Source organism: Rousettus aegyptiacus, unplaced genomic scaffold (assembly GCF_014176215.1).
Source record: "Rousettus aegyptiacus isolate mRouAeg1 unplaced genomic scaffold, mRouAeg1.p scaffold_m13_p_1, whole genome shotgun sequence".
Taxonomy (NCBI): Eukaryota; Metazoa; Chordata; class Mammalia; order Chiroptera; family Pteropodidae; genus Rousettus; species Rousettus aegyptiacus.
The window spans coordinates 8,972,289-8,990,469 of NW_023416284.1; the positions used below are offsets into that span (position 1 = coordinate 8,972,289).

Genomic DNA, 18,181 nt, shown 5'->3' on the forward strand with positions numbered 1-18,181 from the left:
TAATTTCTAGATTGTGATCAGAGAACCTGCCATATCATTTCAATCCTTCAAAGTGTATGAAAGTTCATAATAACAAAGCAGTCATCATACAATTTTGTAGTCCACCTTTTCTACTTGGTAACTTTGTTACTTTGGCGTTTATTTTAATTGTTCAGTTTGCTGCAAATCTTAAATGGAAGTAAATTTGCCTAAATTCAAAATGACTGGCTTTTTAAATCTGCCAGCATGAAACAGTATACAGCAGCTAACCCACAGAAAGCCACTTGACCATCCTTTGGCCTGAAATAACTACATCATTGCTTTCAGACCAGCATTGTAGAAATAGACCACATGTCAATTTACTCAGACAGATATTCCCTATTTTATATTTATATTAATTTATATTACTGTAGCCAGGGTCAGCCACGTTTTTATTAAGCTTGAAAGGAAAGCCCATTTGCAGTGAGAAAACTGGATAAAAAATCAACTGTTTCTTGGGTGTTTTTCCAGGCCCGTGGTATGAAGAAACAGGTCATTGATGACTTCATCACCCAAAACAAGTATCTGTTGGCAGCCAGGCTCACCAGCCAGAAGTTGTTCCATGAACTCTGCCCCGTGAAACGGTCTCACCGACAGAGGAAGTAAGGGCTCAAGGCTTTTCTTCTGCTTGTCGCTGCCATAGAGGGGCTGTGTCACATTTTACTACAGGGCAATTAAACATCTACTCCGTGACAGTCAGAATTTATTCTGTATGTAACAGATATTGACTGATGACTATTATAGTAGTGGGGTGTATTAACCCAGGGTCCCTTAGGGCCAAATTACTAGATGTGTCAGCCTCGCCTAGGGGTCAGAGAAGATCTCCCTAAGGTCTAACACTTTAGCTGAGCCCCGAAGAATGCGCAGACATTAGCCAGGTGTCAGGGAGAGATGGCTGCTTTAAAGATGCACAGAGTATGAGAGAGTTACTATTCCAACTAGAACGTTCCCCACAGGGTAAGTCTTTGCAGGTCTTGGAGGGGGTCTTGGAGAGAGCCAGGATAACGACTTAACAGTAGGGAAGTGTAGGATACTGAGGAAATGTTAAAATAATTAGCTTGGTCTACGGCCATGCTACCCTCAACAAGCCCGATCGCGTCTGATCTCAGAAGCTAAGCAGGGTCAGGCCTGGTTAGTACTTGGATAGGAGACCATCTAGGAAGACCAGGTACTATAGGCGTAAAAAATAAAAAAATAAGAGATTATAAGCTGACAAGGAAGGTCCTTGCAGTCTGTGAGGTCAACCAAGGGTTGCCTCACCTAAAAAATAAAAATAAATAAAATAATTAGCCTGGAATAGGAAGGCCAAGGCATACTTAATCTTACAGAGTATCTAAAAAGTCTGGAATAAAGGGAAAAAGTCTGTTATACCTTTTTCAGATTAATGAATCAGTGGCTTTAAATTTAGGGGGGCTGTTTCACCTGCAAAAGGTATCTAGATCTAGAAAGAAAAGATATTGGTTATATTTAATAGTTTTAAATTTCCCTATATTTCTAGACTTTTCAGATTCCTTTATAGACTAAGAAAGACGAAAGACCTTATTAGATGAAAAGAAGAATATCCTGGACTTCAAGGATTGTTATTTACACAGCCTTCAAAAAATATCCCAAATCCACAGACTTTTTGCTTTCTTACCACTGCCGGCCTGGACCAGGCCACCGTCATCCCTCACTGGGACCACTACGTTAGCCTTCTAACCAGTCTGCTTCCGTTCCGTTCTCGTACCTTCCTATCAGCTCTCCACACATCAGCCAGGACCTTTCTAAAACCATGAATTGTGTCAATCCTGGGGTCTTTGCCCTTGCAGCTCTGTCTGCACATTTCATTCAAGTGTCTGCTCAAACTTTTACCTTCTCAGGTGAGCAGCCTGTCCGATGGAGTATGACTCCCACCCCACCGTAGACTCTCTCTCCTTCTCTTTATTTCTTCGTAACTCTTGTCACTATTTGTCATGCTCTATTTATTTATTATCTGTCTTCCCCACTGGAAGATAAGCTCCACAAGGGTGAAAACATTGTCTGTCTTACCTGGCATATAGTAAGTGCTCAATAAATATTTGAGTACATGAATGAACGAGTGATTAGCTGAACTTTCCATTGGAACCGTTGCAAAGGAGCCCTCAGAATGAGGCGCAGTGGCCTCTGGCCTGCGAGAAAGTCGACCAGCCCCGCCTGTGTTGGGAGAACTAGAACCATGGCTTCTGAAAGGCCCTTCTGCACCAAGGATTCGGTGACCATTGCCTTGAAAGAAATTCCCAAGGGTGGTAAAGTTTGGTTTGGGAAAAACAGCACCAGTCTGGGAGAGAAGCAAGTTGTCAGCGACTTGCAAAGCTTCTCTCACTGGACTTTGAACATACAGTTTTTATTAGGGAAGTGTATGCGCGTCTCTGAGATGGCCACCTCCCCTTCTTCACCTCCACTTGCCATTGCAGGTTCTCATCATGGGCTCTGGGGTTGCTTGTAAGTCTTCTCTTCTGTCGCGGTGCAGGTACTGTGTGGTTTTACTGACTGCCGAAGCCACCAAGTTGAGTAAGCCCTTCGAGGCCTTCCTGTCCTTCGCCCTGGCAAACACGCAAGACACAGTGAGGTTCGTGCACGTCTACAGCAACCGGCAGCGGGAGTTTACCGACGCTTTACTTCCAGACAGCGACACGTTTCAAGGAAAGGCAGCGGTGAGTCACGTTTTGCCCCCGATCCCAAGCTCTTCGCAGCACATGGCACTTGATTCCATTTCCTCCTTCCTCAAGAGTTTTGAATACAGATTCCAGGAAATCCAGAAATCTCTGAAAGCCTCCTCTTAAAACAGTCTTTCAACACGGTGATTTCACCTCTTAGTTTTTCAGCCTTGGGCTTTCACAGGAAGTACCTTTCCTCTGACTGAGGATTAAAGGACGTCAGTCCTCTGCACTGATTTTCCCCACGGCCCGTCTAGTATTCCAGTATCTAGTTGGCAAAGTCTTCCTCAGGCGACCAGCCCTGTGCTTGTGAAGTTTCCCCCTCCCTCACGCCTCCCTCTCTCGCGTCATCCTGATTGACCCCTCCTCCCTCCTTCGTCATCACTCTCTACAGCGTGAAATTCTTCTCCATTTCAGCATTTTGGTAATTGTGGAAAATCTCTAAAAAACAAAGGCTTCTTTATTGTAAAATTGAGTCAGAGGTTGTAGAACAAAGTTTATTGAGAAAAAAGAGCTTTATCTTTTAACAGAAGCTTTGGAAATTCATTAAAAATTTGTCAGAAAAATTTAAATTTCTTCTAGATGTTTTATGCTCATCCACATTTGTGTTTGAGCACATTGCTCACCTCGCTAGACCCTTTTCTCCATCCTCCCTAACAAGAAATCAAACAGCAGTTTAACGTGACATTCTTTGGCGACTTCTCAGGGTTTTTCTCTCCTTTTCTCCCAGGTGTCTATCCTAGAAAGGCGCAACACGGCCGGCAGGGTGGTGTATAAAACCCTGGAGGAGCCCTGGGCAGGGAGCGAGAGAGACAAATTCACGCTCCTGGGCTATCTCGACCAGCTGCGGAGAGACCCAGCTCTTCTGTCCTCGGAAGCCGTGCTCCCCGACTTGAGCGATGAACTTGCCCCCGTAAGCATGTGGCCCAGGAGAGTGGGCGCCGGGTGGGGCTCGTGGGCTCCTGGGGCCCGAGCAGAGCTTCGGCAGCGGAGCCGTGCTGGGGATGAGGACTTCACCGGGCTCGGGGATCCCGTCCTAACTGTCATCCGCTTTCTCTCTCGATAGATTTTTCTCCTTCAGTGGCTCTACTCCGCTTCTGACTACATCTCGGACTGCTGGGACAGCCTGTTTCACAACAACTGGTAGGAATATTGCTGGATCGAATTTCTCGGGCTCCATTAATAGCAGGACCGCTTTTGTCTGTCGAAAAGAGTCTTCTTCGATCTGAGCGTGTGCTCCACGTGGGCAAGTGGAAGAATGTTTGCACATTTTCAACAACCGCTGCCCTTTTTTCTTTCTGTAACTTCACTTTATTTATATTTGCTGATCGACCCTTTCCCGCTGGTTGGGAAAGAAAGGATCACTCCGGCTCTCCTTCTAGACAGCGGACTGTGGGACTGTCCTCTTCATCAGGGCCTCACACACATGGAGTCCGGTGTGTGGATGTGCAAGCCAATCAATGAATTACAAAGAAGGGAGGGGCGCCCCACTCCTACCCCCATAAGATGTGGGCTCCTGAAGGGCAGAAGCACGTCTCAGTCAGGTCTGTGGTTCCTGGTGCCCAGCATAGCTCCCGATAAATGACGGGCCTTTCGTCAGTGTTCGTGGGTGCATAAAACTGTAGAGCACCAGTCCTAGAGGAAATTGCGAAAGGTCAGCTTTTTCTTCCTGCCCCACCCCTCTGGGCCATGTCTGAATTATTCCAGCCAGGAAAAAAAAAAAAAATCAAAATAAAGGAAATAATTGTACAGACTTCTTAGTCACTGTTAATACCCTCAGCACCAGAACGTTCTCCCACGTTCACAGTCAAATCCCTTGTTATCCGTCTTACTGTTTCCTTCTGCGGGACGTAGTAAGTGTGGCCTGTGATACCGAGACACCAAATTAAACGTTTAGAATAAGCTGTCTATGAATTACAACAGTGAGGGGGAGACCTCCGCTTTCCCCACCACCCACCCACCCCCCTGCCAAAAAAAAAAAATTCTGTAATCATATGAAATTAGACGGTGTTGGTTGTTATGCAGGCTTTTTGGTTTGGGGTTGTTTGGGGGTTCTTTGAGTCGGAAAGGGGCGACCTAAAGTCGTTCGCTGCCGTGTCCCAGCAGCCGCTCTGAGCAGTCTGTAAGCCGTTGCCTTCGTTTCAGGCGGGAAATGATGCCCCTCCTGTCGCTGCTCTTCTCTGCCCTCTTCATCCTCTTCGGCACCGTCATGGTTCAGGCTTTCAGGTAAATGCCTCCGGGGCTTCTCAGCGCTTCCGCAAGGGAGAGCCCCACACCTCCTCGTTCTCGGTGCTCCTTTTTCTTGTAAAATTCTTTTTTTTTTTTCCCCTCACTTTAGTGATTCAAATGATGAGCAAGAGTCCAGCCCTCCGGATAAAGAGGAAGCCCAGGAGAAGGCCGGGAAGACCGAGCCCAGCTTCGCCAGAGAAAACAGCAGGTTTCTGAAACAAAACAGCAGCCCCTCCCCTGAGCAGCCGCCCCACCGACGGTGCGGGCTGGTAGCGCAGTGTCAGGACGTGGTAGACAGAAGAACTCCGGTCCGCCGCCTGGTGCGGGAGGTGTGGGTCTCGGGGAGGGTCACCGCTGGTCTGCGTTCACTGAGACCCTGAAGGCACTGAGACGCCGGGTCTCCCTCTGCTCCGTCTCGTCGGCTTCTCAGTCTCCGACTTAATACTGACGGCGGGAGGCAAAGAAGCGTGTCAGAGATGCGAGATGAGCCGGAAGCAGAGAACGTAGCATCACCAGAACTGCCCGGGACCTTCATCAGCATTTACCAGCTGAACGGCAGCATCTGAGCGGCTCTTCGTAGGCCCAGGATCGCCATGTAGGGTCCATCCCAGTCCCGCCAGTGTCCCAGGCTCGAGAATATTAAATACCGTATCTCGTCTGGTTAGAGCATAGCAGTTTCTGCTGCTCGCTCTTTGTAAAAGTAATGGCATTCTCCTATCCTGATAACATCTTCACTTCTTGATATTTCTCCACAGCAAGTTTCCCAAAAAAGGCTTCGTGGAGGTAACCGAACTCACAGATGTAACGTACACCAGTAACTTGGTACGCCTGAGGCCAGGCCACATGAACGTCGTCCTCATCCTGTCGAATTCCACCAAGACCAGCCTGCTACAGAAGTTCGCTTTGGAGGTCTACACGTTCACCGGGTAGGCCGTGTGTGAGCGAGAGAAGGGTGGAGAAAGGGCCAGAGAGCATGTGCGTTTGCAAAGAAGACTGGGGAATCCATCCTTTCCTCTCGGACCGCGAGGGGCTTTCACCCGTGCAGCAGACGTTGGCTGTGACCTTTCTAATCCAGGAGGCTATGCCATCGTGAGGGGACCGTTTCTCCCTGCTTGACTTCATGTTCCGTTCGTGCTTCTTCCCTGAGCCCTTTCAGAAAACTATTCTGTAGCTCTCGCTGTTGTCCCGTAGCTGGATACGAGAGTGACATAAGTGACACCCAGCAGGGGACGGGGAAACGGATGAGTGGAGCGTTGCCGCCGCCGTAGCAGCCGTCTGTCCGGCTGCCACAGAAATCCTCACGTTTTCCATGTTCTGGCCCCGTCTGACCTGAAGCCTCTTCCTGTAATTTGAAGTCTGGCTGAGTTATTCTTGTTCCCGTATTTGAATGTGTCAGGAAATACTCTAAATCCTCATTCTCTTCTTCCTACAGGAGCAGCTGCCTACACTTCTCCTTCCTGAGTCTAGATAAACACAGAGAATGGCTTGAATACTTATTAGAGTTCGCTCAAGATGCAGCCCCGATCCCAAACCAGTATGACAAGCATTTCATGGAACGTGACTATACTGGTTATGTACTGGCTCTGAATGGCCACAAGAAATACTTCTGCCTCTTTAAGCCCCAAAAAACAGTGGAAGAAGAGGAGGCCATGGGGGCATGCGGTGGTCTTGACTCTTCCCTCCATCTGGGTGACTCTCGGGGGAAATCTTCCTGTGGCCTTGGATCCAGGCCCATCAAGGGGAAATTGAGCAAGTTGTCCTTGTGGATGGAACGCCTGTTGGAAGGCTCCTTGCAGAGGTTTTATATTCCCTCTTGGCCTGAGCTAGACTGAGAGGATTTCAAAGAGAGACTTGAACTCTTCAGACTTTTTAGCAGGCCCCTGCAAACAGGTATTTTCAGGATTCAAACAATCACAGCGGACAGTATAGATTTTAGATTATTCTTCTAGAACAACGGCTAGAAGAATCTTTCCTTTGTCCTGTTCTAACCTAGGAGTGAAAAACACAAGTCGAATTCCGTAGATCAAAATACTTCCTTTGGGTTTCTTTCCTCATTTGAATGCCCCACTATCTACAGTAGACTGCTCATCCCCTCTTCCTTCGTCAAGCCCGTCACGCGCTCACAGCACCCTCCTCTGTCCCGTCTGTGCTGGGGGGGAAGCAGAGATGCTCACCCCACAGCGGGACCTGGATGGAATCTCGTGAGCCTGGTGTGCCGGCCGCTGATTGGGTCATCTTCCCTTCCTCCCCATCCCGGCCGCGCTGGGCTTCCGCCGCAGTGCTTGCCGTCAGAGTGGAACAACCTGCAGCAGCTCTAGGCCCCGTGTCTGGAAAGAGGCCTCGTTCCAAGCAGTCTTACATTCGATGGTTTTTCGGGTAGTAAGTGGCTAATGTCAACTTCGGGGGCATCCCCCTCATCAGTTTGTCAGCCGTGGTTTTACAAGGATAGAGACGAGTGGGATAGACTGCGTGTGAGTTGGGTGTTCTTCCCAAGGCAAGACAAGGGAGGGCTGGGCAGTGACCGAAGTGACCCCTCTGCGAGCGTCCCACCAGCCGCCTCCCCATCTCTAGGCGTAGCCAGGAGGAGCCCGCACTGTAATGTACCGTAATGACTCGAGCCATTGACGTGTATGTTTTCCGATGCCTTTCTCCCCCTGTCAGTTTTGGGGTATGGGTTTTAGGAGCCATGACTTTAACCTTGTTCTCTGAACGTAGAGATGAGCTGCTATATGCCGGTAGATGCTAAACCGAAGACACGTCCTCCCACCTGCCGAGTCAGGCGCAAAGAACCTCTTCACTCCCATGGTGTCTCTTTAGTAAAATACCAGACGTGTCTTTGTATCAAGGAACGTAACATTTCTCAACAATTGTATTTTGAACACTGTTACCCCAAAAGTGCTGTATCTTCATATTGTCTTTAGTGACAAGTGAGCCCAGACTTGTTCTAGACTCCTGTTTTGCAGAGTCTTACTTTGAGCTTCCGGCCTACATTTTGACGTCTCATCTCAACTGTTTCTCTTGTAACATGCAGCCGCTTCACCAGTGACAGGGTCGGGCGTGGCTGAGCCACAGTGTACGGTGGACTCCAGGCTGGATCATCCTGGCCAGTTAGAGAGCTTGCCTTTTCCGTTTCAAGCAAAACCACCAGTGGTGTCTGGACAGCCTCAGAGAGTGCTCTGTTCAGATAGCAAAGGCAGTTTGTAACGTGAAGGGTCAGAATCCGTGATGGAGCAAAAGAAGTTATTATTTTCTTTAAACATAATTGCTTTAAACCAAGCCATTTGGATCCTGAATGATTTAAATATTGAGCTCCAGTGGCAAGTGATAAATTATTTGAGCCCAGGAGTTCCTATAGTTTTCATGGAAGCTATAGTTTTATGAAAAAAATCAAGTCACCACCAGGCTTCATTTTTCCACTTTATCCTCTAAAAGTGGACGCTTACTCTGATTGCCACATCACATGGCCTGTGGAAAAGATTACAGACTTCATTCGGCTGCCTGGCGCACCAGTCTGCAAAATAAAACTTCTGCGTCTCTTATGGCCAAGTTGCTTATATGAGTATGTTTTGGTTTGGTGGTAGGTTTTTATTTTTAATTTCCAGTACTAATGGGATTCTTGACCTTAATTTCTAAAAACCAAAAACACCAGATTTGTTCATTTAAAAAATTTTTATTAAAATAAAAAGCGCCTTCAGACAGCTGTATCTTCCATTTGTACTAAGAAAGTAAAGTGAGAATAGAATTGAAAATATTCCTTTCAAATATTTCAGTCAAAAAATTTTTCTGCAGGTCTCTTTGGGGGTTGGTAAATAGGTCTCCCAAGAAGATGCTTGGGAGCTTTTATTTTAAAATGAACTTTACCCTTGACCACCCAAGCCTTTCCTCCTGAATGTTGTTTCCATTAATTTATTCACTTTCGTGTCAAACCTTGAGCCATTGTCGTGCTCAGCCAATGCCACCATTTCTCTCGCCGATGTATGTAATCACAGGCCTGATTTTAGTTTGAAGTTAACTTCTTAGTCTTCGCAGTCTTTGACTCTCTCTCCTAAACCAGCTAACCTCCCACTTTATTATGTATCTTGAAACTGTGGACATTGATGATTTTAGAGGTAGGTTTTACCGGTTGGTAGAGACTATGCATCATGTTTAGAAGGGGATGAAAACTGGCCAAAAAAAAAAAAAAAAAAAAAACCTTTGTAGAATATATGCCTATGCCTATTTTAAAAATATATTTTTATTGCCGAGGTGGCAGTTGCACAATTTGTCTAACATAGAGGTCAGCAACCCCAGCTAAGCAATCGCAACGAGCAGGCCTGCCCCAACGGCCATTAGGTACCATGGTCTCGCTGCCGTCCCTTATTGACCATGAAAACTTGGCTGCAGTTTTCAAATAATAGGTTGATAGCCTCCCCCATTCGGTACATAAATGTTTTCCTGGTATACAGAGAAATGGGATCTGATTTGTGTTTTAAGCAATTTGCTTTATTCGGGAAACGGGATGAGAAGCAAACACTTGAACTTTTTTTTAAAGCAAAATTCTTTAAAAGCTGATGCAAAACACTTTAACTGAACTGTCGCTTACATCCAAATACTTGCCATTGTCCCCTGGAAACAAACGCAGTGTGACAGCTGCTGAATCTATCTGTTCAGTTTGTCAAGAAGAATAATTGTACTTTCGAGACAGATCTGAAAAGGTGAATATTTTGCACTTTTGATACTCTTAGGAACAAATAACTTATTTGGCAAATGGTGTCTTTTTTATGTTGTTTTTGTTTTGTGTTGTGAACAGGCACTGAAGCTGATGTTATTTTTGTTTTAAGACTATTACCGACTGGAAACAGAAATAAACTATTTTAATGTGTGATGATTACGGGTAGCTCCTGCGTTGCGAAATGATTCGATCCTGAATTTGCACGTAACTCAGCACATGCCTAAGATGCGCACGTCCAAAGCGCAAATTTCGGGAACCGCTGTCATGGAGGGTGTGTGGACTCGAAGCGTAGACAGTGCAGAACTGAGACTTGCAGGCAGCGGCTTAAGGGAGTGTCATTCAAGGCGCTCTGAAGGCCAGCTGGCCTCATCCCGCTCAGGAGACGTTTCCTGTACCTCCTGGGCTTTCAAGTGGGAAGTTCATTAGGATCTGCGCGTTCATTTCTTTCAAATTTTTTGTTGACGTTCACGATGGTCCTAAAACCAAAATGCAGCCCCGAGCTCCTCAGAGGAGGCACTGTACTTTAAAGGAAAATACTACAGAAATATGGAGGGTTTATATAGTAGTATTTCATAGTCATTCTTTTATTTCATTCCTCTCATTTTCAGATAACCTTGAACTAAATTCTCTATCCCTTTCCCCTTTATCCTCCCTCCATCATCTTCCATTAAAGGAAAAAAACTAGTGCAGCACAAGTGCTTTTTTTTTTTTTTTTTTAAGTTAATTCAAACTCCTCCGAAATAGCCGTTTGGATTAGACATCTACTGAATGCCCCGATTTTACAGCCACCAGTGACACTTCCAACAGAAAGTTTTATTGGCATAAACTCTTTGAGTACTCAGACTGCTTGCTCATAAATCCTTCTTGAGAATTTGTCATTGACACCATCTGTTGCTTTACCTCGAAAGGCGCAAGGTTCAGACGACTGTCACTTTGGGGAGCACACACAGCATCTCAAACAGCAGGTTAGCCGCCAAGAGGGCTGTGTTTCCTATAGAGGCGTGAAACGCAACAGTGAAGACCCCCGGGACCCACAGCCGCCTTCCCTGTGTGCTTCCTCCCTAGGGGCCTGTCTTCCCTGCTCTTCTAGGGGACTGCCCGGGGGACATGCTCCCGCCCCGCCGTTCTGCTCCAGCAAGCCTCATTTGGAAATAGGATTTTAACATTCAGAGGTTTCGTTTTCTCTGAGAACAGATCTTCCCCCAAAGGAAAACGTAATAATGGTGCATATTGTGTTTATTATCCACCCTCTGAGGCTAATAGGCCTAAATGTGTAAGGTTTTCTAAATTAGAATTATCGGGATGGTATCTGCTTTGAATAGCTCTCCTAAACCAGCCCACTCCCCACTTCATTAATATTACTAAGTATTATTTATCCTTTGAGAATTCACTTTTCAATGAAATATCAAAGGATAGAGCTGTGCCACCCTGTCCCTAAACTGCAAGCTGTTTTTCTCTTGCTGATGGGTGGGCAAGCTAATAATACTTAGCCACCTCTCAGGGGTTTTATTAGAGTTCATTAGCTCATGTTTGTAAGGTGTATAATAATAGGTTTATTCTCTTCATCGTAGGCCATACTCTGCAGTTTCCCGAGTTATGCAAAAGGACTCATCCATCTGCTACTTATTAACTAGATTAATATCATTTAAACTATTTGCTGCCTATGGATCACTGGTTTCTTGCATACTCACCAAAAGGATCGTACGGCGGTGAAACTTCCACGAGGTCACAACCTACCACGTTCAGGCCCTGACAGCCCCGGATGATCTCCAGAGCCTGTCCAAGATCAAGCCACAGTGGGAACCATTTCCAGTGAAAAGCAGCCAGCAGAGGCCCCTGTGGATTTCTCCCAGCCCATGGCCACCTTTGACTTGGAACTGTTGCTTTCCCTCAGTAAACATTAAACCGCTGGGCATGCTGGCGGGCATCACGGAGACACACAAATGGCTAGTGCTCGGCCCCTGCTCCTGAGGGCTCCACAGTGTGATTTGATGATGGTGACAAGGAAACCAATTATTCCAATGCCAAATTAAGGGCTTCGAGAAAAGCAAGCATAGAACAGTGTGAGCACATGTACCCCCATTGGAAGACGTGGAGGAAGGCCTCCCCAAGGGGGAAATGGCTCAAGAAGGTGACCAAAGAGATAAGCAGGGGACGGGCAGCCCAGGCAGAGGGAAAGACACGTGCAAAAGGCCCCGAGGTGGAAGGACCAGCAGTGAGATGTGGCCGGCAGACGGCGTGAGGGAGGCGCGTGGTAGGAAGAGGTGCTTTGTCCGAGTTTTCCTTCTGCAGGTGAAAAGTCCAGAAGGACGATAAGCTGAGGAATGAGGACTGCGTTTCAGAAAACTGGCGAGAACTGAGAACGGCTTTAAAGAGGCAGTTATGACCATCCTCCTTTCTTAGAGGCTATGGGATAATTAAATAAGCAGCCTTCGTTTGTTTCCTCACAAATATCTTCGAGTACCTACTACATGTCAGGCACTGTTCTAGGCTCCAAGGGGAGGGTAGTGAACTAAACGAAGGCCCGACCGCCTGGATTTACCTCCTCGTTACAACCGCACTTCCATTCTGCCTCCCTGCTTTACGCTCAGTGTACCCCATGGGAGCTGTATTCGGGTATTTCTAAAACTCTTGAATGCCTTTGGTAGCTGGTTAATCCAACAGCACACTTCACACTTTTACAATTTAACCCCCAAAAGATAAGTTCAGTGTCCTTAAGAAGGGGTCGTACAGTATTGTCCCCATGAACCAACTACAGGAGGACCAGAGACAGAAAGATCAAATAAAGGACAGTGATATCCCAGATAAATGAGGGCACTTGCTAAAATCAGCCACTTCTCAGTAAGGGGGTTTTCAAACCTACAGTCAGCCCTGCAGGCAGTATAAAGACCTAAGTGCTCAGTTTTTAAAATCCTACCTTGATTGCCGAAGACTTGCTACAAGGACCAGAAAAGTAGGGAGTTAAAAATCCTCCCTCCCAGGAACGGTCGCTGATGGAGCCTCCTTACCTGACTAGGGGTGAGACCAGCAATTTCAGGGGTCCCCGTCCCTGGGGCATAGGCAGGATCCAAGCCATCAATATCAAAGCTGATGTAAACGGGTCTGCCTCCCATCTGCTGCCTCACTTCCCCCATCAGGGGGACCAGCGACTTCATCCAGCAGTCTTCAGCCAGGACCACCCGGAAGCCCTGAGGAGGTGGGAATTGAAGAGCAGGCGTGCAAGGCCTCGGCATGGCAGCATTCCCTACGTGCCAGTCCCAAGCCGAGCTCTGTGTGTGCACGTCACATTTGACCATCAGCCTTCACGAGGAAGGAACCGTCATCCCCATTTTGCAGGTGAGGATAGTAGGAATGGCAGCTGGTAAAGAAGCAGGGAGAAAGCCCAAGGTGATCTGTGGAGCTGGGATCAGAGAGAAGCCCGAGTGAGAAACTCAGGACAGCTCATGCCAGCACTGCCCGAACAGCTCCGCCCAGAGACTGGCCTTTGCACGCTCTAAAAGCAGGGGACTTGGGCACTTCCTGTTGGGGGTCTTGTCCTATGTATTTACCTGGGAGCCACCTGGCCTAGGGAGTATGAGGATGAGAACTAAGAAGGCAGCCAGTCACCTTGGGTTTGAACCTCCTCAGCTCTTTTCCAAGCCAGCAACATCCAGGAGTTTGTTCGTTCCTGCTTGTCTCCCCACCCCAGCGATACGAGGCTTCCTCTACCCCATCAACTAACATCCTTGCTCCTCTCTGCTCCATGTGACCCTCTTGGTGCAAAGTCAACTTTTCATCCCTATTTTCTGAAGTTGATTATTAAAGCCTCTATTGAATCCATAGCCGCCATGGATGGAGTAGACAATCGAGAGGCACTTTGCGGGCAGGGGACAGAGGGAAGGGCCGTTTGGTCTGTCACCTGTTTCCGGCTGTATGTGTAGGGATCCAAGGTCATGGACGAGCCCCGGATGCCAATCTGCACTACACGCTTACAGTCCAAGAGTCCCTCGTCCACGCATCGGCGAAAGGGTGTCCCGTGATAGATTTTCTCTCCCAGGGCCTTGTCGGCCGTGTCCATGTGAGCATCCACGTGCAGCAGCCCCACAGGGCCATGCCTGATGACGACAGGGCAGCTCAGGGCCCAGGCTTCCTCATGGGGCCTGAGCACAGCCACCCTCCAATCCACCAAAACTCGATGACAGTGCATAGCTAAGGAGGGGAGACCTGGCATCCGTTACTGGCCTTGTGACTGGTTTCTATCTGCAAATGACTTATTATCTCGGAACAATAAACTCAGAGAAGTCAGGCCCAGAATAGACTTGTGCTTTCGCTGCCGCCCACTACCTATCACCCAGGATTTTCTTCACCGAGAGATGCAGAGAGCCAGGAGGATGACAATGAAGGATAAACTCAGCCGCCCTTGCTCCAGCTGTGGCACCAAGAAGCTTCTTCGACCCAGCCCTCTTGCCATAATCTCCATCAGCGCTGCTGGCCATCCAACAGAAACACACGACCCAAAACCATGCTCGGCACACGGAGCTTCAGAACAAGACTTGTACCCACCCACCCCAAATTAGAATCCTGCCTCCATGTCTTTCCAATCTATGAATTCTGGAACTGCCGCCGCCTTGGCCCCATCTGTCTCTTCCCCAAACTAATTAACCAAACTTAGTCAATCCCTGGTAGCGTTCCACCACTAGGAAAGCCAGCTTCTCATTTTGGGGGAAAAAAGGGACCCTTACAGGAAAAATGAGGGTTTCTCCTCAGTAAGTAGCATGATCTTGCCTGTCAGTATTTGTGTTTGGCCTTTGAGCAAAACAAACAAGCTAACTGGGGTTGCGTATTTCACTAGGGGCTCATCTTCCCCCAACAGAGGCTGAGCGTGCATACCAGAGCAGATCTAGGGCAAGGGTGGGGGGCAGGGTGCAGAAGTGTTAATAATAAATTGTCTTGGCTTCCAGCTGGTGACTGACAGAGACACCTGGACCCCGACCTTAGTTTCGACTCACAGAAGCAACTTCGGTCATGCCTGTCATCCCGAACAACCTGACCCAGCAGAGGTCACCTGATGCCAGCTGGCAGCAAACAACTTAGCTCCCTAGCTCCCGAATTTTGAAACCTTGTTTGGGCCCAGACATTTGAGACTCACTTTTTTGCCATGGCTTGCAATATAGGGTAGGTAATTGTGTGATCTCCACCTGCACAGAGAAAAAAGAAGACATCTGGAAAGTGGACGAGATTAGAGGGCCGTGCCGTTCACAGAGGGATCTTCAATTTGCCCGATTCTGCCACCCTCTCAATTAGACTGAAGAACTATAACCCCAGCTAAAATAAGATCTTATTCAGTGTTGGGGAAATGGCCACCGGACGTTTGAAATTACGTTGTCATTTAAAAGAGGAAATTAAGTTAACAGCCGACAGGTAAAATGCCCCAGTGTTGTCAATAGAACTTTCTGCAATAATAGACAGTTTTTATAAAAGTACTGGCCAATATGGTGGCCGCTAGTCACACGTAGCTATTAAAATGTGGTTCATGCAATTGAGGAACTGAATTTTTTATTTAAATCAATAATGATTAATAATTATTTAATAAGTAATTTTTAATTAATTTTAAATAGCCACATGCAGCTAGTGGCTACCATATTGAACAGCACAGCCTAGAAAAGTCTTGCTATTGACAGCCTAAGTTAATAACAATAATACATAACGTTCATTAAAGCTCAAAGTACGCCGAGCACAACGCTGGGCATTTTGTACGCACTTTCATTCTATGTTCCCCATACCATATGACATGGTAGGTGGTGGTGGTATTAATATTCCCATTTCACAGATGAGGAAACGAAGCCTAAATAGCTTGTGAAAGGTGGAGCTGAGGGTTCAGACCACGCCATCGAGAAACCACTTCTGACCACTATGCTCTTCGAGCTAGACACTCTATTTCGGAAAAAAAATAAATAAATTCAATATTTAGAAAAAAGGTCTGTATCATTTTAACGATTCGAACCGGAAGAGAAAGAAATGCAGTGAGAGGGGCCGGGGGCGGGGGTCTTGGAGGGAAAGCCACCTGATTGGTTGCTCTAGACCGTGAGGAAGGAACTGCCTGCGCAGGTCCCCTCTCGAAGTCATTCAGACGATGTCCTCGAAATAGTTCGGAAGTCACACTGAGCCCCTGTCGGCAGCCTTCCCCAGGCCTGGGGTCGGGGGCTATGGCAAAGGTGAGGAGGATGAGGCACATGATGCAAATTTAAGGGACGCCAAAATTTTTTAAAACTCAAAATCAATACGAAAACAAAGTCCATGATAAATTTTAAAGAAAGATAGGACCAGTGACCATGTTCTGAGCCAAATCGGAACCCGAGACAAAAGGGGAGCATCGGTAAGAGTTCCCGTTGACCTTCTCCGTAACCCCTTACATTTTGCACGGAGGCAAATGCGTCCTCACTCGCCTCACTCTAGTCCATCCCTATCAGTCATACGAGTCCGACATTTAAATATCCTCTCCCCGGGGGTTAAAATACATGAATTAATAATGTTCTCTATCCTTCTGTCTCCACAGTCACTGTGGCCTGCCCTGGAGAAGTAGCTGTACTCAGGCCCGGCATTACTAAACCCCGAGGGCAGGGACCTGCCCTTGCCCTTACGGATGCCATTACCCAAGGTCAGAGGAATACAGTCAGCGGCTACAATTTTCTGATAGGCCTCTCGAATTAGGCGGCAGCTGTCCTGAAGGTTGTAAAGATTGATGTTGACGTCACCTAGGTCTGCCACCATAAGGGACTGGAAGGGGTGGGCCCCCGTGCTAGGGTTGACTGTCCGAAGCAGCACTGATTCTTCCCGGATCCGTCGGGGTCCAAATCTGGAAGAAGAAGAACCATCCTGTGAGCCATCACTAAAGGCTCAGAGGTCTTGTCTAGGCAGGGCTTCTCAGCCTCTACATTGGTGACATTTGGGGCTGGATGTCATGGGGAGCCATCCTGGGCATTGTAGGATGTTTAACATCATCCCTGGTCTGTCCCCATTAGATGCCAGTAGCACCCCTTCCCCCAGGTTATGACAACCAAAAATGCGGGACACTACCAAATGTCCCCTGGGGGCAAAATAACCCTGGTTGAGAACCACTGATCCTGGCTACACATGGAAGAGTTCAGAGGCACAGATCTAAGAGGCCCCCTCTCCATCACCAGTTTACTAAGTGGCCTCAGGTAATCTCTTAATCTCCTTGAGCCTCAATTTCCTAATCTGTAAAATAATAATGATATTTATCTTACCCTGTAATAAGAATTAAGGGAGGTCATTCATGCAAAGCACCTTGTGCTTAGTGGACATTTAATAAATGGTGGCATTTATCATTCAGACCAGTAGTCGGATGTAATAATGCCGCTGAGCTGAATCAGGAGTAGCTGACGCTCAACAATTAGGAAAATGACCTTTACTTCCTCCGACTTGATCTTAGGGAAATTGCCTTAATTTGAGCAATCCTTGAGTCAGGTGACATCTAGAGGTTTGGGGGAGGGGCGGCCAGCTTTTTTCCGCTGCCACGGTAAACTGAGGGTCCTCCTAGCCACAATCCCAGCAAGGACTGGGGATCAGGGATTGGAGAAGTCTCAGGCAGCAGAACCCCCTTTCTTTACCTATGGTTGAGCCCTCAGGGTTGCTTAATTGAGAGTGATGCGAATCAACTCTCTCGCAAATGAGGGGGTAGGGGGCCTTTCGGAGCCAGGCATGAGCTTCTAACCCCACCCCGGGTGAGCCAGGTGCCAGTTGGCGCCTCTCCGTGGCACTCAGGCTGTCCGGCCACGTGTTCCTGAGTCCTTTAGGCCTTACCTCGCCCCAGGCCGGTTAGAAGTCCCAATGTCCAGGGGCACCCCGACAAAGGCAGCGTCCAGCCCCTCAGGAGAGGTCTGCACAGGCAGCCGCATCATGGAGCAGATACCCACGGACCGGGCCACAAACTCAGAGCTGGGGGGCTGGTTCCGGGAGGTGTCAGAGGCCCTACGGCTGGAGCTGAAGCCGGTGTCGCAGAGGCCGGTGGCAGAATGCACGCCCCCGCAGGTCCCTGGGCCCCGGGCCCAGCGGGACGCCAGCAGCCGCAGCATGACTCCTGCCCACCAGCCTGCCTGACCAGGCTGGTCCACGCAGTGGCCAGGGCACATGTGCCAGAGCCCAAGCAGCCCCAGGCTCAAAGGGCAGGGGTGTCCCGGGAATCAAGGGCAGGGGAGGGGCCCCAGGGACACAGCAGCTCTCCGCCTACACCTCCTTGTGGACTTCGGTCTCTGGCTTCTTTGGTTAATAGAACCAGGCCCGGAGTTCCCCACTCACGCCCACCACGCTGTCCAGGTGTGTCTGCACCCCGCCACCCCCCCCCCCACGCACCCCACAACCCCTGCCCCCACGAGGCCCTTGGCAGCTGCTTCTACTATTCAGGGCAATATTTTTTTAACCCAAAAGATTTAAGGGGAAAAGACCTTTCACTAAGCGAGATAAATTACAAATGCATTTTTAAAGAATAACATTATCAAGAAATGTCTGGGTGGGATTTTCAGGAAGCAGAGTCTTTCTAAATAACCTT

General features: G+C 48.0%; 2 protein-coding genes and 1 pseudogene across 6 annotated transcripts in view; 2 read left to right on the forward strand and 1 right to left on the reverse strand.

The window, feature by feature from the left end:
- Positions 1 to 9,119, forward strand: part of DNAJC16 (DnaJ heat shock protein family (Hsp40) member C16) — a 32,748-nt gene extending 23,629 nt beyond the window's left edge. For all 3 annotated transcript variants that reach the window (XM_016128348.2, XM_036229006.1, XM_016128345.2), the window contains exons 8-15: positions 490 to 620; positions 2,507 to 2,690; positions 3,424 to 3,606; positions 3,760 to 3,836; positions 4,839 to 4,919; positions 5,032 to 5,130; positions 5,678 to 5,848; positions 6,355 to 9,119. In XM_016128348.2, coding sequence (XP_015983834.2) covers positions 490 to 620; positions 2,507 to 2,690; positions 3,424 to 3,606; positions 3,760 to 3,836; positions 4,839 to 4,919; positions 5,032 to 5,130; positions 5,678 to 5,848; positions 6,355 to 6,754 — 1,326 coding nt within the window. In that variant the 3' untranslated portion in view covers positions 6,755 to 9,119. The remainder of the gene's footprint in view (positions 1 to 489; positions 621 to 2,506; positions 2,691 to 3,423; positions 3,607 to 3,759; positions 3,837 to 4,838; positions 4,920 to 5,031; positions 5,131 to 5,677; positions 5,849 to 6,354) is intronic.
- Positions 1,080 to 1,198, forward strand: LOC118604974 (annotated as a pseudogene).
- Positions 6,959 to 17,774, reverse strand: AGMAT (agmatinase). 3 transcript variants are annotated; one of them, XM_016128350.2, is made up of 8 exons: positions 17,437 to 17,774; positions 16,266 to 16,468; positions 14,762 to 14,810; positions 13,532 to 13,727; positions 12,642 to 12,821; positions 11,325 to 11,409; positions 10,534 to 10,624; positions 6,959 to 10,109 (listed from the first exon to the last, which is right to left on the reverse strand). In XM_016128350.2, exons 1-7 carry the CDS (start codon positions 17,763 to 17,765, stop codon positions 10,551 to 10,553), a joined length of 1,116 nt encoding a protein of 371 aa, XP_015983836.2. In that variant the 5' UTR covers positions 17,766 to 17,774; the 3' UTR covers positions 6,959 to 10,109; positions 10,534 to 10,550. The 3 variants fall into 3 exon arrangements, with proteins under 3 accessions (XP_015983836.2, XP_015983837.2, XP_036084900.1); XM_016128351.2 differs by having other exon boundaries at positions 6,959 to 10,031; positions 17,437 to 17,765; XM_036229007.1 differs by lacking the exon at positions 6,959 to 10,109 and having other exon boundaries at positions 10,450 to 10,624; positions 17,437 to 17,765.
- Between the last annotated feature and the right edge of the window lie 407 nt (positions 17,775 to 18,181).